The 23,316-nt window shown below is 47.4% G+C and overlaps 4 protein-coding genes across 4 annotated transcripts; 2 read left to right on the forward strand and 2 right to left on the reverse strand.

Annotated features, from left to right (window-relative positions):
* Positions 1 to 1,573: 1,573 nt before the first annotated feature.
* POJ06DRAFT_222100 (P-loop containing nucleoside triphosphate hydrolase protein) lies at positions 1,574 to 6,276 on the reverse strand. Its single transcript, XM_056185639.1, has 3 exons — positions 5,707 to 6,276; positions 2,423 to 5,659; positions 1,574 to 2,368 (listed from the first exon to the last, which is right to left on the reverse strand). Exons 1-3 carry the CDS (start codon positions 6,221 to 6,223, stop codon positions 1,680 to 1,682), a joined length of 4,443 nt encoding a protein of 1,480 aa, XP_056045028.1. The 5' UTR covers positions 6,224 to 6,276; the 3' UTR covers positions 1,574 to 1,679.
* A 1,041-nt stretch (positions 6,277 to 7,317) lies between these two features.
* On the reverse strand, positions 7,318 to 9,363 carry POJ06DRAFT_99034 (major facilitator superfamily domain-containing protein). Its single transcript, XM_056191878.1, has 3 exons — positions 8,909 to 9,363; positions 7,872 to 8,860; positions 7,318 to 7,810 (listed from the first exon to the last, which is right to left on the reverse strand). The coding sequence occupies exons 1-3, from the start codon at positions 9,145 to 9,147 to the stop codon at positions 7,416 to 7,418; spliced, it is 1,623 nt and encodes a 540-aa protein (XP_056045029.1). The 5' UTR covers positions 9,148 to 9,363; the 3' UTR covers positions 7,318 to 7,415.
* Positions 9,364 to 17,503: 8,140 nt separating this feature from the next.
* Positions 17,504 to 19,892, forward strand: POJ06DRAFT_99111 (major facilitator superfamily domain-containing protein). Its single transcript, XM_056191879.1, has 2 exons — positions 17,504 to 18,180; positions 18,239 to 19,892. The coding sequence occupies exons 1-2, from the start codon at positions 17,668 to 17,670 to the stop codon at positions 19,412 to 19,414; spliced, it is 1,689 nt and encodes a 562-aa protein (XP_056045030.1). The 5' UTR covers positions 17,504 to 17,667; the 3' UTR covers positions 19,415 to 19,892.
* Positions 19,893 to 20,542: 650 nt separating this feature from the next.
* Positions 20,543 to 22,433, forward strand: POJ06DRAFT_99149 (uncharacterized protein). The gene is made up of 2 exons (XM_056191880.1): positions 20,543 to 20,967; positions 21,026 to 22,433. The coding sequence occupies exons 1-2, from the start codon at positions 20,758 to 20,760 to the stop codon at positions 22,070 to 22,072; spliced, it is 1,257 nt and encodes a 418-aa protein (XP_056045031.1). The 5' UTR covers positions 20,543 to 20,757; the 3' UTR covers positions 22,073 to 22,433.
* Positions 22,434 to 23,316: the final 883 nt, after the last annotated feature.

The raw sequence follows: 23,316 nt of genomic DNA on the forward strand, positions 1-23,316 counted from the left end.
CACTCTAATACTATTTTGGACCGACAATCCCAGGAGAGATGCGGAAGAACAATCAGAGGCTGATATTGCCGTATTTCATGGTGGCCTGTCTACCATCGAATCGACTGCTGTATACAACCTTTGACATGGTATCATTATTGCAGCCTCTCGGATATGCCAAATACGAAGAACAGGGCAGGATATTGACTCACAAAAAGTACATAGTAAGTTCCACCGACACTAAAAAAGCACTTGAAAGGACTGTTGCGCACCGGTTACGCCAGAAAGAGGAATATCAACAATAGCCTACAATGAAAACTAGATTCTGGTGGCTTTTGACTTATCCTACTCCCATTGAAGATCGCAGGAATTCCCTATGGAAACAAATCCAGGACCGAGTGCTACACATTGAGGTACCTGGTCACTTTCTTCGCTACCGAGTGCTTCATTTTGATGCACCCGTAATTTTGATGACCGTACCCGGTATGTCAAATTGATCTCCTGGGTCTCAGTAAAACCTGATTTGTCATTCTGATGCACCGGGTCTGCCCACAAATACCAGGTGCATCATTCTTAGTACTTGAGAGCCTCATTTGGCCGTGCCTGGTTCACGTCAGGGCACAAACCGTGACGTCCACCAATAATGTACATTTAAACAATCCTAGAGCGTAAATAATACAGACAGCGATCTGAATATAGATGTTTACATTAGTATTGAAGCTTTAGATAGATGTACACATAAACCAAGAAACCCTGAGCCAACCGTCCATCATACCTGCAGAGCCGCAAGATCAAACACGTCCTCGCGAGATGGATAAACGCGTGAGTCCGTGTTGTGTTGTGCACTTGCAGTTTATCGCGCGGAAATCAGCGCGTGACGCGCTACGTCAACAAAGCAACCCCTAACCCCACTTGCGGACTTGAGAACCAGGGAGAATCGCGGAGAAGCTTCTTTCTTGATTGACTGTTCGCTTTATGTTGTCATTCTTGCTAACTCTAGATATTAGTTCGCATTTGCAGGCTGCCGCAAAGGAGATATCGTTTATGGCCCTCGTCACTATATCTAAGGCGTCTAGGACTCTAGGTGGGCTGGGCCTGATGTACTTGACCTCGCTAGTCTAACTTCATATGTCCCGGTTCCTGATAAGAATATCTGCTTGTCTATTTTTGACTCTTTCGAGAACGTTGGTTATCGGTTTTCCGCAGAATTCCCAATCAAAGCACTTTGAATCCGGCTGCTCAGCAGCAGAGAACACCGTATCTCCACAAGACGTCGCATCCGGCGCGTAGCTTGCAGCGTCATAGCTGTAGGCAAAGTCCTCTCATGACACCAGCGGACATTGCAGATACATTGGTTAAGTTTTGACCTTTATGAACGTCAAACTTTGATCGGCTGCTGTATTGAACCTTAATTCCAAGGGAGTTGATGTATTCATCATGCCTCGGGCCGTCTGCGAGGTCCAGCGACTGATTTATTGTGGCAGCTAGTTGGATCAATGACGGGACACGACGGGACACATGCTATTGCAGATACAGCGTCCGCGTACGTAGGTGGCAATATCGCAGGAGCAATGAACTAATGACTCGATGCGGGCGTCCTTCAATGTGTCTTTCATATTCAAGATAAACAACTCAAAATGCAATCTCTAAACATACAACGTTTCGGAATGAATAATATGCAATGCCAATAATGTTCAATTTCACTCAACCAAGCCACCCTGTTTGCACAACGAATAGAACAGACTGTTCTTGTTCCTCAATAATACCTCAGGCGTATCAAATTCAACGATTTTACCCGCAGCTAGAACCACAATCCTATCTGAATCAATAATCGTGTTCAACCGATGCGCGATGGTGAGAATGGTCCGGTCTTTGAACTCCTTTCTGATGGTTTCTTGGATAATCTGATCGGTCTCGACATCGACCGCGGCTGTGGCTTCGTCGAGAACAAGAATCTTGCTAGGGGCGAGAAGTGCGCGAGCAAGGGACATCAACTGTCGCTGTCCAACACTGAAATTTGAACCACCTTCGTTGACACGGGCGTAAAGTCCTCCGTCCATGCCAGTGATATGGTTCTTCAGGTGACTAAGCTCCAATGCATGCCATAGTTGGTCGTCCGAAAATCGGCTGCCAGGATCCAGATTCTCGCGAACACTACCCTCAAACGCTTGCGAATCTTGGGGGATAATAGCAAGTCGCTGTCGAAGATCGCGAAGGCCGAGCTTGCTGGTATTGACACGATCGATAGAAATGAATCCACCGACTGGCTCAATCATGCGGAATAGTGCGAGCGTGAGCGACGACTTACCTGCACCAGTACGGCCAACAATGCCGATCTTTTCACGCGGCTTAATCTTAAGATTGACCCCTTTTAACACAAGATCCAAGCCTAAACAATTAGCAAATGTTCTCAATGCCAAGAAAAGCATTTTAAAATACATACCAGCTCGGTACCTTGTAGAGTAGTCATGGAACTCAACTGCACCATTCATAGGCCAGTCTGTTGGCGGGCGATTATTCTCAATAACTTCAGGCGCTTCACCTGGCAACTTGCAGTACTCCAAAATACGCTCGACAGACACGGTCGAAATCTCGACTTCGACAGTCATGCGGACAATAGCACTCAAGGCCTGCGTAATCTGGAAAGCATAAGACATGGTCAGTCCGACAAGACCAGACGACAACCGGCCCGACGCGATGGCCAGGATGGAAAGAAACGCCGCGAAGAAGATAATCGTGCTGCCGAGAAATTCGAGACGAATAGCAAGCCAACGGCGCGCAATCATTGATGGGTAGTACGCCTTATTATTGAAATCAATATGATATTCGTTGGTGCGGTTGAATCGACGGATCTGCGAGTATGCACGGACCGTGCTGACGCCGTTAAGACTCTCCTGGAAATGAGCGTAGATCGGCGATCGAGAGACGGATTCGAGCCGTTTTAGCTCACGAGACGTCCGAAGATAGAACTTTTGGTAGAAGATGTAGAGGAAGGTGATGGGAATCACCAGGAGGATAAACGCCGGATTGGCAGATGAGATGACGAAAATTGAGAATAGAACTTTGAACGTATTCGTGAAGAAGTTGGTAAATACTCGCGCGAGAACCTCGTCGACTCTGTTCACATCTGCCGTGAATCTGTTGATGATGCGTCCCAGAGGAGTAGTGTCAAAAAACGACATCGGAGAACGGATAACATGTCGGAGCATACGATCATGCAACGTTTTAGCCGCCTCGATAGTGCAAAAAATCCATAGTACAAGCGTGTAGAACAGAGTTAAGAAGGCTGAAGTAACACCAAAGAAAAGATAGATGCCGAGATATTTGCCCGTATCGGGGTTATCACCGTATTGCGTGTTCACATCACTCCAATGCTTAAGCCAAACATTGCCACCAACAGACATACTGTTCGAACCTATCATGAGGAAAATGAAAATCACAACAACCGAGAGATTGGCAGCCTTGATATACTCCTTATAGACACCAAACTTGACTTGGCCCTTTTCGGAATGCTCCTTGACCTGCTTGGACCGTCGATTGGGGATATCGTCGATAAGCGTTGGCTTCTTAAAACTGGCAGTACTAGCTCGGCGTAGAGGTGCACCGAACTTTCCACCGTAAAAGTCCACGACATCGTCATCCTCCTCGTCATCCTCGCCGGACGCCAACGGATCAGCCTTCTCGTCCGTCTCTTCGACGACCTCTTCTTGCTCTCGTTGAGTACCGAACTCATCGATCAACTTGTAAATCTCGCTATCCGTTCGTCTCATAACATCCGCGTACAATCCAGTCTCGACTATTCCACCATCACGCAACATGGTAATAGAGTCCGCCTGGGCAAGAACGGCAATCGCATTCGTAGCCATAATCTTAGTCTTGGAGGCCAGCAATCCCTGGGGTCCAAGGACATTGTCAATCAGATGACGGCCAACGTGCTGATCAACCGCCGACAACGGATCGTCGAGAATGTAGACATCAGCACGAGTATACACAGCTCGCGCTAACGCCAATCGCGCTTTCTGGCCACCAGACAAACTGATTCCCTTTTCACCGACGATAGTTTCGTCTCCGTCCGGAAGAACGCCAAAGTCCTCTACCAACGCACAAGCGCGTACTGTCTTCTCGTAGAAATCCGCGTGGAATCGCTTGCCGAACAAAATATTCTCCTTGACGGTCGCATTCATAATCCATGGGACTTGAGAACAGTATGCAACATGACCGCGGACAGCCACATTTCCAGATTCCCGGTACAGATCACCTAGAAGTGCTTGAAGCATAGCTGATTTTCCGGCGCCGACACGACCAACAATGCATGCAAGCTGACCAAGCTTGACATCGAATGAGACATTCTTAAGAGCTGGAGGGTGCGTGCCCGCTTCATCCCACAGGAAGGTGCCGTTCGTGATAGTCGCAGCTGATTGGCCCGGTTCAGTAGCAGCATCAAGATGCGTCACAGCATCAGGCTGGAGCTCAGACGATACAAGGAAATCACGCAGACGAGTGGCAGCGACGGTCGCTTCAACAAACTGGGTAATGACTTGCGGGATCTGAGTGAGAGGGTTGGAGAGAAGATTGAATAATGTCAAGGCCGGGAATACGATATCGGTCGTGAGAGGTTTGCCGGCGGTCCAGACAAACAATGCGAATGTCGAGCAGGAAACAAAAAATGGAGCGCACGAGCCAACAAAATTGGCAATAGCAGAATACACGCCCTTCTTTCGGAGATTTGCTAGCTCCTGGTTGTTTCGAATCTCATTCAGCCTTGCGATAAATGATTCCTCCCATGCATAGAGCTTGATGGACTTGATGGACACCAAAATCTCGCCAGTAAGTCGAGTACGCTTATCTTTGACTTTCATTTGAACTTTTTGCAACGCACGCTGCTTCCGAGCAATGTAAGCGTTAAGCGAAATGGTGCACAACGTGACGGCAACACCGGCCCACATGCTGTTTCCGAGGAGCGCATGCAAGTTGTACAGGCACAATATGATCTGAAACGGCCCAGACCAGAGCGCCTGGCCCGACTGAGTAAGCTCCTGCAATCGCTGCACGTCGACCGTCATAAGATTGACAATATCACCGGTGGATTTGGCCTGCCGAGCGTCATTTGACAAAAACATGGACTTGCGGTAGATACACGACGTGAGAGACGACTTGATATTCATGCCGGTGCTGAAAACACGAGCAAAATATTGCTGTTGCATCATAGTCTGACCAAAAGAACAGGCAAACATGCCCAAAGCAATGATAATTCCGCTGGAAAGTGGAACCGGTTCATCCAGAGTGTCATTCTTGTAGGAACTGACGAACACTAATAGGCGGCGCAACAGGTTCGGCTGCATGAACGCAAGGACATCGCCAGTAAGCTTAAAGCAAACGGCAACCAAATACGTAGCGCCAAAGCAGCGGAATAGCGCACGAGGCAGTGATGGAACTGCAGCCTTCTTCTCTGTTTGCCACGAAACATCAAAATCTTCCCTTGTCTTGTCGGTTCGCGAGCTAGGAGGAAGATCCGGCAAGTCTTCCTCAGTGAGAAAATTCTCGTAGCCAAGTTTCATAAGTTTTGTCAAGTAGGAAAACGTGAGCCGCGAGAAAATGTTGGCTCTGGCTTCCGGGGAACTGTCCATCTCGGTGTTGAGAGACTCATACTGTGAAGGCGGTCTTGGAATGCACGCAGCCACTATTCCTGTTAGAAGTATCAAAATAAAAAAAGAACTTTAGACGTACCCAGTAGCTCTCCAATTGTCGCAACCAGTCCAAGCACGAATGAAGTAAAGAGAGTCTCATGTTGGTTCCATACTTTCCGCTGCGCTTGCCCGTAAAACCTCATAAAGCCTGTGATAACGCTCAAGAACCAGTAGAAGAGTACAATTCCACTCGGCACGCGCGCGCGGAAGTGCTCGAGATACTGGACATATCCAGCGGCTCCCAATGATGCGATGTAGACCAGCGTAGCAACAATGCGAAAATCACGCAGGCTGCCGGCTATAGAACCAAGAATGGCAACGTAGACGGCCTGGCAAAGGATGATAGTTGCGAGCAGAGCAAACTTGACGTAGAACCATGCAGTTGTTGGAGAAAAAACCGCGGGGGACTTTTTGAGAGCTCTGAGGTCTCGAGGAAAAAGAATAAGCAAGCCGAGGCCGAGCAGAAGCGGGAAGACCGAGTCGGCGAAACACGGAGTGAAGTTGTAATAGACCGGGGACACAGGGCCCCAGCCCTCTGGATCGGGGCAAAATGCCATTATACGAAAGGAGGAGCCGTATTGACCCTACGACAGTAAACAACCGGGACTCGGGTGGTGAATTGGAAAGGTGTTGAAGGAAGAGCGCCAGTTTATCAGTCGTCGTCGAGTACAGCTGTCTGAATTCTCGCCTTGAGCCGCACGCCAGTGCATTAAGTCCGCCTCGCGTGCTTTCGCGACAGTTTTTTTAGATAGACAATCCCGCGCGCAAAGGGCGGTTCTGCTTCGAGACCCACAATGGCTGTCACCAACGCCGCGTGTAAATATATTTTGCAGTGGATAGGCTCGTAGGTTGTCATACAACAGATGCAGATTTTAACAGCAGCGTTGTTACTCCGACAGATGGGATGTTTTGGCATTTTCGTTTGTGGCAGGTTTCGTCGGTGAGGTCGCTGGCTCGGGCCACCGCCCCAATGCAGGGGCTTAGCACTCCATCAATGTTAGAGGGTTAGGGCAATCTCGCCGCGTGCCGGTTTAACTCCGCTCTCCTGCACTTGCACCAGCCATACTGCCGCAGTAGCCGTGGCTGTGCTGTTCAGCGCCTATCGCCAGGCGATTGCGCCGGAGCGACTCTAGTTGGCTCTAAGTCCGTCTTTGTCCGAGGTTCGACCGATCCAGGTAGTCTATATACTACCCCTTAGACAACGGATAAGCCAAAGTAATGCAAAATATGAGACGATTGCGCGCTGTGCAGAGTGCGAATTGAACGTGACAAGCCGGATTATCGCCCGCGCAAGTATTGTCTGCGATGCTTCAAGTATTATCAGATGCATATTCGAGCAACCCGAACTCTTCCTCAACTCATTCTGCCATCAATCTGCCGAATATAAATATATTCCCTTCTAGTACTTCGCGCAAGAAGCGCGACTGACAATTTACCCAAGCATTGTTAAGTTCTCTGTCAATGAGGTCGGTTGTGTGGGCGGGTTGGTGTAGACAATCGGATTATCCGATAAGATACCGCGGAGTGCCACGAAATTGCGCGGGCAACGCCACAATGCATGATAGCCTGAACAGCATTAAGAACAAATTGTTGCGTAGATAGTAAATCTCTCAGTGTCAAGTCTTATCTCATTACTTTATATATGTAAGTTGTTGTATTAAGAAATATTAAAATCCTGGGACAGGGCTATTAGAGCATCTCCATCGTCACTTAATTACAATCACAAAATTCAAACAATATTCAAAAAATCTACTGTTGCTTTTCAACAGCACCTATCTCAGTTCTATTCTTCTCCTCAATGCTTGCCGTACCGCTAGCAGGCGACAGCTCCAAACCCTCGAGATCCTCAGCCATAACTGCAAGACCAAACTTGTTAATAACCATACCACGCTGCTTCTGCTCGCGCCTGCTCATATACAGGAAGAACATTATGCTCGATCCCTCAACCACGGTAAGCGCAGTCGTGAGTTTATAGCCGATCTTGTAAACAGGTGCCTCAGGTGTAGGGAAAATTAACAGAGGAAGCCAAGCCTGAATGGCGTACGAAATCGTGGAGCCCATGGCCGGGAGCAGGCCACGCAGCTCGCTATCGTCCTGGAAGACTTCCGCAGACCACGTCAGCATGAGTGACCACAATGGATAGCCTGAACAGCATTAATAACAAATTGTTGGGTAGATAGTAAATCTCACAGTGTCAAGTCTTACCGATCATAGGGCACAAGAATGCGAAGAACTTGAGGCCAAATGGAATGTTCCAGATCGCAAGCAACAAGTTGCCAATGAAGGTAAACAATACCGCAATCATAATGAACGGCCATCGCGTGCCGACGCGGTCAGAAAAGTTGGCATATGTATAGCCGGCAACAAGTCCTAGCGCATATCCACCAGTCGGAATCAAGTTGATCTGCTGCACGGAATAAATGCCGAGATCCTTGAGCCAGAGGTTCCAATAGTTTGTAGTGTCACAAATGGAAAATAACGCCCACGGAACAACAAAGGCATACGGACGCCATGACTTTAGAATGTTGAAAAATCGCTTCACCGTGAGCTTCTTTGGCGCCCTGCGACCAATTTCTTCCATTCTGACCACAGAAAAGTCCTTCTCGGCCTGACTCAACCATCGAACACGCGAATTGATTGGAAAGTCCGCCACAGAGTAATAGCCGAGCAAACCGATGGGAACACCAATCAGGCCATCGATGATAAATAGCCAACGCCACCCAGCTAGTCCAGCAAGGCCGTTCATGGACGTGTAGACACCAGCCTGAATATATCCGGAAAACATGTATGCGATAGACCAAGCAGAATCATACATTGTCATACGCTTCGCTAATTCATCCGGACGATACCACGAACCCAAGACGAGAGCAAATCCGGGGTAGGCGCAAGACTCAAGAACGCCAAGGAGGAATCTCATCGCGTATAAAAGATTCGGACCCTGGGCCGCAGCCATGATCATCACCAAGCCCGACCAAACAAGCTCACAGGTAGGAATCCAAATTGATGGGCGGACACGGTTGAGCACAAACTGTGAGGGAACAAGGCCGACGATATAGCCAACATTGAAGAATGTCGTGAACAAATTACGCTCCTGACCGTAAAGACTGAGATCCTCCTTCATGCCAGAGACAAATGCGTTAGAAATATTGGAATTGTCAAGTGTCTTAATGAAGAATGACAATAGGGAATAGATACTACAGAGAATTAGAACTGTCACAATCAGCATACAGGAAAGTACTTACAGTATATTCAAGTCAAGCTTTTGAACATATTTTCTCTGCCTTGGCGGTTTTTTGAATGTATCCCAAAACTGCCCAAAAAACAATGCCATCTTTGACGGCTCAAAGTCATCTTTATCAATAAGATCGGCGAACCGTTCAGCTTTCTCCTCTGCCGTAAGCGCTCGTAGCTCAGCAAGGCGGCGCTGTTCGTCCTCCCGGTTATAACCGAAGAGTTTGTTGAAGGTCTGCATGAATCCCATTTTCGTTAATGACAGAGTCAGATCGTCAGTCAGGTCAGGACATAAGCAACAGAATATATAGAGTGCAGCTCAGCAATCCTAATCTTCCTTTAGCATGGCGCAGAGCCTTATCGGCCATTAATTCCCTGCTTGATAACCGATAAGGCAATGAAACTCATTATGTCTGGAACAGGCTTGGAATATGGGAGATAGAATAAAGTAGCCAGCATGCCGAGAAGATCTTGTCCAAGAGTCAAGGCATGGCAGTCGACATAAAGCACTGCATAGCATAACTTTATTTCCATCAATACCTGGAGAGAGCGTCCATACTCGGTAGTGTAATCGCCCCATTTCTAACCAACCAACCCGATGGCTAATAGTAATTGCACTAATTCCGTGGAGATGTCTCCTAGGATTGATATCCTTGGAAAGGGCAAGAATGAAGTATCCTGTTCAACGGACGTGTTCACCGACGCGGCTTATATTGGGGCTGCAATTGCGGACACTACTCTCGCTGTCTTCTGAAGTTGTGGCCGTTTTGCCATAACGCCTGTAGCAGCGCCCGCCGCAATCGATGGTATGTACTGTATATGTACTCTCATATGAGGCGTGTCGGTTCGACCGATTGTGGATTTTTCCCTCAAAGTGGGTGCGATAAAACGGGGATGATTGAGTCAGGATGTATGCCATGTACCAACCAAGCTTGGCCACTGGTCCATGTTAAGGAGCGGGCAAGTTTACGGTAAGCCCAATCGCACTTACTAGACTAACGATGCGGCGTTCCACTGTGGCGATTCCAGCTCCGCTGTGTACACCGTTGACCTTTAGTCGTGCCAAGCGAAAGGTGTGATGGAACAGAGTCGGTAGTCCCCGGCAATCGTTGTTGTGATCCCTAGTAGTTCCAAAGGCTTGTATCCATTAAAATGGGCACGAGACATACTTTAGGAATTTATATAGCGATATGTCCCGAATCGCGCATGCATATAATATTGACGCGTCTAATGCATATAAATTTAAATATCATATGGAGCGCGTCATAGTTTACACAAGCAGATATTTTGTATTACTCCATATCAAACTCTGAAATGAGAGCTTCCCAATGGTAGGTAAACTCTAGAACTACTAGATCCTCTAGAACAGCTACCGCAACTCTTCATTCTGCGTTTAATGATATAACATGGCGTCAGCCATAACAAACAATAATCGACCAGACGAACTCAACGTCGAATCCGAATTAGAGCAGGAATTCCGTTGAGGGCGGAGAAATACCAGCTGTCTAGCAAAAGAAAGTAGTCAACGGTCTGCGCTTGTTGTCGTAGTTCTTTCTGACGGAATGTTCCCATTGTTAGTAAGAAAAGGGTCTTAATGAGAAAAGAAAGTAAAATCGATTCTTGAATAGGTCCGTTAGCTAGATAACCCGCTGATACGAGTTAACTTTAAATACTGCAACCATTTTGTAATGGATTGGTCGAGGTAGCAAACTTAACATCCTTATACTCTCAACGCACAGTGAGATTCTCGCGGTAGTGAGCAGCAAGACCATTGGAGGAAACTCATTCCTGCTAAAGGAAATAGACTACAAGAACGTTAGCAAGGCCTGAGCAGAGAGGCGCCCAGGATTGATATACCTCACTCCTTCAAGGATCCCGTTGACAGCAACATGCAGGAGGCACAGATCACGGCTAGTCGGTGCGTCGACAGTAAATTGTCAAATGACCAGCATTGAATTGACGCCAGTAGCGACAGCACTAAGGCTGATCCATGAATCCTAAGTATATGGACAGACCAAGAGCTGGTGGCACAGAAGGAACGGCATTCCAATGATAATGAGGTCACAGCTTGCTGTTATCTCTGTTATCTATAGCCAAGAAGTTGCACAAAATTGTAACGTAGTCTTGACGCACATACTAGAGTGGATCTCCAGTGGGTACCGCCGGCCTCACTGGCACAGATTACCGCCATTCCAGATTTAGGCTATTCTGATGGTTGATATGACGCAACAACCCCTACACTATTGTGCGCTCACGGGCCGACTTTTTGTTCAATATGTGGCTCATGTCGCCAGGATAGAACAGCAAAATATAATTCCCTTAATGCTTACCCGAGAACTGCCAATTGTTAGGTGCTATCGCGATTAGCAAGTTATGATTAAAAATCGGCATTAGTCTGTAGGTCCTGCCTGGTTCTTGTGGCCGAGACACCAATCTCGGCGTTGGTGTTTTTTTTTGGGCGATCACGATGGTTGCATTGGCTCATGCCTTAGATTTTAATAGTGACGACTCTAAGAGCTTTCACTAGATGACCTGTGGTGGCAGTGCAGCTATCGATGGGCGACAGCGAAGATTATGCTAATACTGACCGAAGAAACATGTCAAGCTCGCCACATATGTGAAGAGTCAATTGATATCGTGATTCAGCTCCTGCTTCGTGTAATATTTATTAGTTCCTCGCGATGCGTAGCACATGTTTCGGTAGCGGCAATTGCTCACGATATAATAGGCGAGTGTAGTAATTACTTGGTAGGGCGTAATAATGGTCGAGATGTTGCTCAAATTATATTTATATTCCGAATCATTCTCGATTGCGACATCTCGTGAATTAGTTTGAATTAGTAAATAGTGGCCACCCTTGAGGACTCGACGTGCCAAGACGGACCCACCCGCTCCTTGTCAAATTTCCCTAAATAAGGCTCCATACATGTACAACCAAGTGAAGTTTTCGAGCCCTAGCTAATCGAAATAGCCGATCAAGTGTCCTCGCACCTTGTCTGAGATACCCGGCCGCCGACTGGGGGTTCCCACAGACGTGATGTGTGATCACGTAGTCAATTAGGCTTGGAGATTATGTGTGACATCTGTCTCTATACACTATGCGGCAGAGATTTCAATAGTTAAACTTGCGTGAGCCACTCGAAAGGTTATAAAGTCGCCGTCAATCGTAATGGTATTTGGAAGATGAATATTATGTCGAAGAAACGATGGCCAATCATCCACTCCCCTTTGCCGTCTTCATTTGTAAAGAGCCGAGAAATAATTTAGCGAGCATTTTAGCTGGCCTAAAAATCACTTGAGCGCTCCAGAATACAGAAATATCGTAGCTAGTGTTGCCCATTGCTGACATAGTTCTAGACACTGTGTCATAATACAACTATCTTGAATAGTCGCAGAAGAGTCGCAGTTCCTTGAATTTGCTCACATGGTACAGCTGACAGGGCTGTGGCAGATACGGATATCCGCCAAATTTTCCCATATCCGCATCCGCCATCCGCCTTTTTGAAATTGGAAGATATTTATCCGCCTTTGTATCCGCCAGATATCTGGAGGATATCCGCCAAATCCGCCATCCACCTTCAAAAATTTACAAAATTCATTAATATTATATATCTTAATATCTAATTTCTTTAAAAATTTCGCAAAGTTCACTAACATGATATTTGAATTTCCTATAATGGACTCGCTTGTAGCGGACCCAACTTATTTGGTCCGTCATCGCCGCTACATGTGAGCACGTTCATCATCTACTTTTCAGACCATAGGTTGACTTATTTGATATTGCGCTTCTTAGTATACGCGATTGTTGCTGAGGATGTTAGATTTTGACCTTTTTTAAATTTAATTAGAGAATATACGAACTACCCGCCATATCCGCCATCTGCATCCGCCAATCGAAAGATGGAAAAAAATATCCTATCCGCCTATCCGCCTATAGCCTTTGTACGGCATACTTGCTCTATACTTCTTATCATAAATAGTAGTGGGCAAATCGTAGCAACCGGGTGGCAATGGCCAAGGAGCCCTGAGGGCTGCCGAACACTCGGACGGCTTCAAGCTGGTTTGGGCGTTCGAAATCGACTGCACGACACCAACCCTTTTGGCGTCGGTGCCGAGAAACGGCGGGAATTTGTGGGTCTCCCGAGTCAAACCAGTGAGATATTTGTTGCTTGAATTCTCTATTATTATGCGTTAATTTACACAGTCCTCCTCCGTCACCTAAGCAGCAATTGAAATATTGATCACTAGCTTCCACTCCGTTTTGCCACGCGGCGTTCCGATAAACATCGACGCACACTGTAGGCAGCTCTATGAAGTCCACCCGTTACTGTTGTTCTACGTTTGTTCAACACAATTTGCAATGACGTGTTGTGCAGGTGCAGCGGGATTAAGATAAACACAGACTTTGTCGTATCGGTAGCCAACAAAGACGATGGCACGTTCAGCTTTATTTTGTGCGATACTTGACTCCGTTTATTGCGGTTGCAACTGTCGAGCTCCGGATAAATTGTCCGCAGTGAAAATCAACGATTGTATCTCCAGGTTCCTCTTTGCTAAACGAGTCCCTGGGATTAGTTGTGTCCGGTGCATATAGCCAACGGAAGATGTGATGTTGGAGCTCTGGTTTTCGCCCTCGTGTATAAGGACATATAGCCAATGCAAATTAGTATTCTTATTTGATCGATTAGATCCGAGCAGTAAATACATATCTTCTTTAATTTAACAGAGCATGCGCCGACAGAGTCGATCGCTACGCACAACGTCAACGAATACCTCAGTGAGTTCAGCAACCATTTCGCCCCAGTACAGAGCTGTTTTGCACCGACGTGTCAGTAACAGTATCAGCACAGTGTTCAGTCCTATCATCAAGGGTGCAGAGTTTGACTCCAGAGCGGAAGTACTTTCAGTGCAGATCCCTTTCCATGCGCGCCCTTGATACGGCCGAGTCCAATATTGTAAACATCCGGGGGCGTTCAGGTGCGCCTCGGGACACCGAGGATGGTTTATGACATCCTAGTCATCCGCTGTTCGCACGGCCCTCCGACTTCGGCTTTCTCTTCGACGTCCCAACCATACGACAAATAATATGGATTCAAACCTGTTTATATTGACTGGCTTCAGTTTCTTATTCTTTGCAAAAGTTAGTATCTCTAAGACCGTGAGGCACGTACCGCCTTTAACTTTTGTACGTTCGTAACATGGCAATTAATATGACATAAATTATAGGGCCGTTGGCGATACGATATCGGCAAGGTTTGGGCAAATCGACAATCGGCATCGTCGAACTTAATGCCTTCCGATAATTATCGTCTATCGTATCGACAGACGTTAGAAGCTCGACGATAGTCACGATACGATATCGTCAATTAAAAAAAGGATTATCGTCGCCGATAATTAGGTGTCTAATAGTTTTGATACCCTGAACGCGTAATTTTTTTTGAGCACATCTGTAGCTAGTACTATGATCCCAAATGCTAACTCAACAATTAACACCTTGTCATCTTGCCACAATGCCTCCCTTTGAGAGGATGACAACTCGCTGTAAGCGCCTTGACTCCAGAAGCCTCAACGATGGCAGTGATGACGAAGCAGAATCGAGGATAGTGATGTCGAGTCTAGGATGCTGCAAAGGCTGCAGCCACGAGGTCAGACTAGTAGCCCTATCTCCGATATTGACCTGTACCTTGACCGTCCGATGGTCAGTGTTAATGACACAAAAGGTCCAAAAGTACCCGCGGATGGCCGCTGCGGCTAGGGATTACTTAGCAATCCCAGCTTCCAAGGTTGCAGTGGAAAGGGTGTTTAGTGCGGGGAGAGACTTGCTCGGTGTTCGGAGGCACTCCGTCTAGGCCAACGCCATGCGAATGTTGATGCTCATGGGAGACATGTACGATAAATGAGTTATTGTATGATTACGTAGGCACAAGACAATTGTGTATAGAAATCCAGGTGTAATAACGAGAAAATGTTACATAGGTTATTCTGCCGATATATATCGGCGGACCAGGGGCTGGACTATAAAATATCGTCAAACGGCAATCGTCAGACATTAGGAATGCCGATATCGTATCGTCGACGATATCTTATCGTCAATATCGGCAAAACCGGCAACAGCCTATTAATGACAACTAATATAGGCAGGAATAATGTCACAACTTCTCAGATAACTTCAGTCTATATTTCTAGTTATTATTCTGTCTGACCTGGTCACCAGGGTTTAGAACTCTTAGCCGAAGAGGGTTAGGGTGACACCGGCATCTCGGGTATCGCTAACGCGGGTGTTCACCCCGATGGTCACTGCTATTCAAACGGTCTTAGTTTAGCTATTGTTGCAAGTACTTATATGGTGCTACACCAAATGTAGGGTCCAAATATCTGTAATCCGAATACGAATAATAGACGATTCCTTCCTTACTAAGGCGAATACGAACATTCGTAATATTCGCAATTAATAGGCACGATGAGGGCCGTTTGAACGAGCCAACAGCAAGCCATCGAAGACCAGAGTCCAGAGCTGTCGGAAAAAGTTTCGTAGCCGCTCTGAGACATGTTTTTTTACTTTGGTGTACATATTTATAAGCGCGTGAGAATGGACACAAATTGATTGGCTGGTTTAAAGTTTGGGCCATTCATCAGCGTCTTGGCAAAGCTCCGAATAATATTCGTAATCGGTAACTTATTCGTCGTTGGCATTTTATTCGTTACGAATAAAGGCTTATTCAGCGAATTGCGAATTCGAACATGAAAGTGAATAGAGGAAATTGTATTCATGTCCACCCGTAGTTCTTCATCCCGCACCTGATCTTGTGTCGCTAGCACAATGAAGCTGGGCCCTATTAAACTACAGACCTGGCGCCAGCAAGCCACCGAAGAGTCCTCAAGAAGGGCTCAATAATCAAATCAACTCAGCTTGCCGCGGTCGGCGGCAGCCGACTGCAGCCACCCGTCAATTTCGCTGGCTAAAATTAAAAACTCGCTGAGTTATTGGATACGTCAGAAATTGTCATGGGTGTCTACAGTATATTTGGCTATAATCCGGTTTATACCTACGCGGTCCCCTTAACTCTTTACTTAAGAGTCCAGAGATACCGCGTGGAGGTGGTCGGTGATGCCACCAATGCGCCAACCAAGTTTGCGCTCCTGCACTAGAGAGTTAGAATCTTTTAAATATCTCGAAAAGCCGAAGTTAGCTTAGGCCAACCAGCAAACTGGCTCGACTAATAGGTCAGTGCTGATCATCCGGATCCGACTCTCGTAAATAGACTTTCGTGCGTCGCAAACGTTCATGACGACGTGATTGTAGCGGACACACATTCCAAGTTGAGGACCAATGTGGACCCTGCTTTCTCGTTACGTAGACAGGTCATGTGTTGGGCTGATAGTAGGCAGGCTATTTCATATTTACAGCTGACAGATAATAATAAACTAGCTTATTTCGGCACCCTCCTTGCGTAATCGCGCAGATTCTCCAATACCATAGAAGTTTGTCTTTTATCCCAATCGGATATCGCGATTCATAAGAACTGCTGCCGGCGGAAACTTCAGCCGGCCCCGGCTAGCCGGCGCCCCTCTCGGCTGAATTGAATGCTAAATTACTCCTGGGCGGGCTTCCGGCCCGGGGACGTGAGTTGGTGCTCTAGAAATATTTAGCCCGATTCGCCGCCAAAGTTGCTTAGACCAGTGTTGGCCAACTCAAGGATTAGTCCCGTTCTACTTCATGTCAGCATAATTAACCCGCTTGAATGTGATTTATGTTCGTATGTACATGGCACGAGATTCTGAGACTCAGACGTTCAGAGGTTGCATTTGGGTGTCCCTTGATCAACGTTGTGCAGGAATGCCGCTTCGGAGATTGGCAAGCAAGCGTTGATAACGTCGGGGCTTGGCGTTTAAGCTTAAACTGAAGCCAATCCTGGGGGTCCAACCCTACATGCACTAAGATACAGAACTGTGTTCCAGTTCTTTTCCGGTCCACAGTACAGACTAGGTAGCACGAGGCGTGGAAGCTGCATCCCTTCCTAGATATCAAACTCACGTTTGTACGTCTTGCACCCACACTATTTCGCTTACGGCTGCTGTTTTTAGTCGCCTACCATACCATATACTGCCCTAGTGTGCTCTGTATTTAGGTATTGTGTGCCTTAAACTTAGACGCTCGTATTGGCCTCGTTACGGAACGTTGGGGAATGACTGCCATATTGCAGCCAACGAGAGTCCGAAGCTCATACTCAGAGACCATACCATAGCTCTACACTGACCACACGGGCCATGCTGGATAAGCTACCCGATTTGCACCGGCCAAAGCACATTTGCACCAGGAGAATTCCGGATGGGCAATCTATAAGCAATACTTGGACGCATGGAAGCTGTTTGTTGCGGCAAGTACTCTCAGCATTTTATGTCCTAGCCAAGTACTTCAATAGTGGCGTACTGACTCATTAGGTCTAGCGACATGAAGCAAGCTTATCAGCGTGGCGTTTCGTGAGTCGGCAATCAAGAATGGCAAGGAGTCGAGAGTCACGGTCGAAGTAAACTCTATCAACATGACGAGCTCGGACATACAGCTTAGACGTAAATTCGATGACCGTACTATCATGATTGTGTTATCTCTATGTATCTGGCTCTGCGCGATGCACCTTCGGAGTGACCATGAACTATGCAGGTTGCCCGGGCTTCTGCTTGGACGCCTGTTTAAATATCGACCGTTGCTCATCGCTGTCAGCTCTTAGCCTCATCCATTTCAGCGTCCGGTTTCTATTCTATCGGCAATATGGGTTTAGACTCTATACTCCAGGTTATTCAGCCTCTTCCGCAGACCGCTGGTGAGAATGACTTCCGATCACGACCCAAGTCTTCTTGGGATTCCGCGGAGATTAAAGACAAGTTCAGCATGTTCATAGACGAGGGTGATTATCAACCCAATTGGCTCCAGCGAACTCTCGGTCAGGCGTGGGATACATTTCGTCTTCCTCCTAAGCAGCGACGTTACATGCAGAAACTCGATGCGAACATTCTTCTCTATGCATTTCTGTCGTTCTTTATCAAGACGCTCGACAACTCTAACATATCCAACGCATACGTTTCCGGTATGAAGGAGGACCTTCATTTGTACGGCAATGAACGAAACTTGTTCACTACGTTCTTCAACATCGGATACTTAATTGGTGCCGTCCCATCCCAGTTTATTCTGAACCGGGTTCGCCCTTCCATCTGGATTCCTACTTGCGAGTTTATTTGGTCAGGGCTCGTGATGGCTATTGCTGGCTGCAAGAGTCCTAATCCTGTATAGTTCTCTTAGGTCTTTCATTATCCCGTCATGTTACTAACTTTGACACAAACAGATTTATGGTATTCGGTTTATGATTGGGTTCTTCGAGTCCGTCGCCTATCCAGGTTTGGCTATGGTCCTTGGTTCGTGGTATCTACCGTCTGAGCTTGCAAAACGCATGCAGCTTTATGATGCTGCTTGGGCTATTGCGAGCATGTTTTCGGGTTACATTCAGGCTGGAGTATACCACAACATGAATGGTCTCGCTGGATTCAAGGGCTGGCAGTGGGTGTTCATTATCGACGGTATAATTGGCATTCCGATTGCTCTTCTCGGATACTACTCGATTCCTGACTTTCCTATCAACACTCGCGTTATCTGGATGAAGCAGATCGAAAAGGAGTATAGTTATGTCCGCATGGAAGAAGTCGGCCGAAAAGCTCCAAAGAGATTGACATTCAAGCGGGTCGTTGGTATGTTCAAGAGCTGGCGTCCGTATGGTTTCTTGTGGCCATGGTGTTTGTTCAACATCTGCGATACCACCGGATACTTTAACCTCTGGCTTGATTCGTTGCCCTTCTACTCTACAGAGCAGGTTAACCTCATTCCTACCGGCGGTTATGCTATCTCCCTAGTCTCTGGTTACTTGTCCGCTAATATCTCCGACCGAATTGGATACAGATGGGCGTTTATTTTAAACGCTGTCGCCTGGTGTTTTTTCGGTAACTTGTTGCTCGCGATCTGGAACATTCCATTCGGTCTCAAGATGTTTGCTTTCTTCTGCCCCGATATCGGTTACGCTTTGTGGGGTATGATGTTGGCCTGGTCCGCCGAGATCTTCCAGGATGACGCCGAAATGCGTGGCATGCTCCCTGCCCTCGGGTCCACACTTTCCTACGCCATGAACGCTTGGTTGCCTGTTGTCATTTTCCCAACCCAGAAGGCGCCCAAGTACATAGTTGGTTACCAGATCATCACGGCTCTTATCGGTCTCGAGTTTATTGGCGTCCTGTTCATGCTATACATGTCTAGACGTGAGGCTCACCAACGTGGCCGTGTCATGAACAAGTTCGGTCTCGCTGTCGATGCCGAGGACGCTGTCGAGGGATTCACTGCCCCACGTGTCTCGGATGCGGAGAAGGACGTCGAGGCAGGCGTTACCGTTATTGACGGTCTCGAGCCTGTGGATCTTGAATCTACTAGCACGGAGGGCGAGAAAACAGTCGTCAAAGAGAAGCAGACATTGTAAGGTAATCGGCTATTTCTGTTGTTGTATCATTGTATTGGTTTGGCAGACGGGCATAGTAGATAATAGGTCCTTCAACGAAAGAGTACTATAATAGTCAAAAAATGAATAGATAAGGTAATTTGCGTCTGCGGCCGATTTTCTTGAAGAGCGATTCCTATTCGGAGCTCCAGCGTGTCAGCATATTGTGATCGTTCTCGCATCCCATCTCTTTAGTTGCGAATACGATCTACTTAGGTCTTTAAGAATTTTCAGTCCTGTAATATAATGGGAATCTACCAGCTAGTGACAACTAGTAGAATGATTCAGTTGCCCAAGCAGTCTATGGTTTTTACTTTTCTTTCGGCTAGTAATGCACATGGCGCTGACTGCTTGTAATTGTTAAACTGCAGATTTAACAGGGCTGTGGCGGATGCGGACTTTTTATCCGCCTTTAAAAACTTGCAAAATTCATTAATAGTTATTATATATCTTATTTCTTCAAAAATTTCGCAAAGTTCACTAACATGATATTTGAATTTCTAAATGGACTCGCTGTAGCGGACGCAACTTATTTGGTCGGTGATCCCGGCTACATGTGAGCGTGTACGACAGTGCTAGCATAACCTCTTGTCGGACTCTGCAAGGTAAGGGTTAGGGCTAACCCTAAACCTAACCCTGTTTGATTTTGACCTTTTTTTCAATTTAATTAAGAATATACGGATTATCCGCCATATCCGCCAAAATGGCGGATCGGATATCCGCCTCTCTGAGGGTTGGCGGATTTGTATCCGCCATCTGTATCCGCCAATCGAAAGTATGGCGGATACGTATCCGCGGCGAATATCCTATCCGCCAAATCCGCCTATCCGCCTATCCGCCTACAGCCCTGCTGCAGAATAAAGACCAATCCACGGCTGCATTCGTAGGTTTCTAGCGAAATATGTGTAAGTTATATGTATGTCCATGGCTCATTCTTGGCCAGAATATACATCATGCATCCACAAGCTTGGAGCAAACCAAATCCTCCGTCACACCTGGAGCCCTAATTGCACGCCGGCGAGTCGCATAGGCTTGGTCCGGACCGCTGGCTAAACCGACCAGAGAACGTTACCCGGACAGCGTTACAGAGTCTCGACTGGGCTGCAGCCTGTCAGGGCGAGGGTGTGATTGTGTTGTTTATGGCAGATCGTGGAGACGCTTTCACTTCAACATCCTTATTTGTTTTCCAGACTCAGGGCGTTGTCCACCAGAGTGGGACGTGTTCGACACGACGAAAAAAATCCGGACTACCGCTGTCTGGCTGGTTTAACACGCATTAGGGGAATTTGAGAAGCAGAGAGGCGAAAAGGGCCGATTTGGTGAATATGGACTTGACGGGCTCAAACGAGTTGCGTGGTGCGCTGAAGCGGATCGGAGGTCAGCTGCTTCCAGTGTATGATGAGTCCGGTGCAAACGGCGAGGAGGAAGTCGTGATTTATAGACCATCGGAAGCGGCGTGGAACTTGTGGTTGAAGGAGCAGAAGATGTACATGAGATGGAATACCCATAAGCGGGCGGACTACCGGAAGGAAAATGTGAGTGTGTTGTTGGCATGAATCAAATGTGATGGGAGCTAACGTTGCTGATCTGTAGAAACGGATACAAGCTGGCGCCCTTGATTTCAAGTATGTGTATTTATGTAACCATGCAAAGACGTACACGGCGCAGCATAACCCGAATGTGCCGCCGGAGAAGCGTCGGAAGGGAAAAGAGACAATCAAAGTCGGCTGTCATGCTAAGATTGTCGCGCGCCAGTACACGGACGCCAACCAAATTGAGATCAGATATCGATGGCGGCACAACGGGCATATGTCACCGAGCCCAATTGAAGTTCTGATGAAGAAAGATGATGGCGGGATTAAGGAGTGGTTGGGACTCAGGATTGGGCAGCTGTACACGACCGAGCCGTTCATGGATCTAGTGCGGTTTACGGCCCAGGAGTTTGCCGCGTTTGAGCAGGATGCTGCCAACATGGCTGCCCTACCGGAGATTTATCGACTATTACGCATCAAGCCGTCCGATATATATTCGCTGATTAGAGAGCAATTGCTTCAGTCAGCATCATGGCCGGATAATGTCACCCGCAAAGCGCAGATCTGGCAAGAGCTGATTTCGGAAAGTAACGCGACGTTGCACATGTTATATCAGAAGAACGGGTTCCTGGATGACGTTCCGCTGGCGTCAATGTGGGAGCATCTCGCCGGCGTCAAGGCATACAATCGACGGCTGCGAGATATTTTGTATGGCCATCCCGGCAGAGTCTCCCAGCCACAAATCGCACTACCGCAACAAGACCAGATGGCGCCAATGCCGCCGCAGAACGGCCAGTTGCAGTCGCCACAGACCCCTTTTACTCACGAAGTGATCGCTGCTGCGCCAGTTCTTACGCATCACCAGCAGCAGCAACAACATCAACAACACAACCTGATCCGGCAGAATTCACAGCTGAGTCCTATTCCACTTGTGCCGATTCCACGAATGCCACCACCGGGGCAATCAGATCAAGCGCAGCAATCAGTTCTACAATCGTCAGCCATGCAACAGCCGACCCAGGGGTTTCAGCATCACCCGTTTCAGCAGACCCCCAATTACGGACATCCTCCCATGCCTCATCAGACGGTTGGTCCGACTGGTCATTGAGTGGGCCTCACGGACCGAGAATTGAGGCGTAATGAACTGCATGGAATGGTGATTATTTTAGACTCTGGCGTTGACGTGGGGAGGGGGGTTGTGATTTTGGGACATTGTTTGGAGTTGAGTTTAATTTTGCGACATAATTGATTGTACTAATAACTATGATTAGACTAATTATTGAATGGTTTGATGCGTCGACTTAGGCAAGATTTTTCTCTCGTCGGTCGGTTTGTTTTGAAGGTTTAATGTTATATGGGATGCGTTGAATGCAATGAATGTATTATTAGGCACGAATTAAATTAAAGGATATTTATAACGTCTGACTTGTCCTAAATTGATTGTCATACAGTCAGAGTCGAAGAACGAGTAGGCTTTGTAGGCGCGTTGGCCAAGACTTTTAGCTTATCTTGTTTGACATGCAATCGCACGCATGTCTGTCGAATCTAGAACTGGCATAGAGCTCGCCTTCGGGTAGCTGACGTACGCGTTCGAGAACGAGCAAGAGGGAAAGCCGGAGTCTTAACGAGTTAGGGGTAAGATAAATCACCCGCATCGTTTGTCCGCGTCACCAAGCGCCAACTGGACGGATGCAAAATGCGAGCCAATTAAGTGGACGCGCGGCTGTGCAGTAGTAAGTTTAATCTGCGGCTTCACCAAGCTTTGCGGTCGCGTCACCTAATCGGCCGCGTTTGCCCTACCTCAAGGATGTGCCGGTATTGCGTACACCATGTTCCCTCCGGGAGTTCCAGTAATTCTGGCCCCACGGCGGCTCGGTTCGGGCAGTTCACCTCGTTCGCATGAATGCCAGCCTATTATATATCTACAGACAGTAGAAACGCAGACATACAGTATTATTCCTGAGACGAGACATCGCCTTGTTTATACGGGATTTCCTGTCTACTAGATGAATTCTTACGAGCGAATACCGATGGAGGGTTGTTGAATGTGGGTCGGAGAGAAAAGACTCCGGGGGGCTGTCGGACGGCGGCAGCCAAAATGTGCGACGTTAAGCCGCTGGCGCGATTGTGCCTGAATTGTCGTATAGGCGATTTGACGTTTGCGTGTACTTAGCGCGGATACGGTTCGTATTAGTCGTAACGTATATAGACAAATTTAGTCTGGTCGCGACTAGAACTAGTTACATTACCAATGGATCATTTCAATTTTCACTCTGCTGCCGCAGCAAAGAAGAGTCACAGCTAGTGTTACTGGAATAACTCTCGTCGTTTCAACAGCCGCACGGATTACGT

This window comes from Lipomyces tetrasporus (assembly GCF_029532465.1).
Source record: "Lipomyces tetrasporus strain NRRL Y-64009 chromosome Unknown POJ06scaffold_4, whole genome shotgun sequence".
Classification (NCBI taxonomy): domain Eukaryota; kingdom Fungi; phylum Ascomycota; class Lipomycetes; order Lipomycetales; family Lipomycetaceae; genus Lipomyces; species Lipomyces tetrasporus.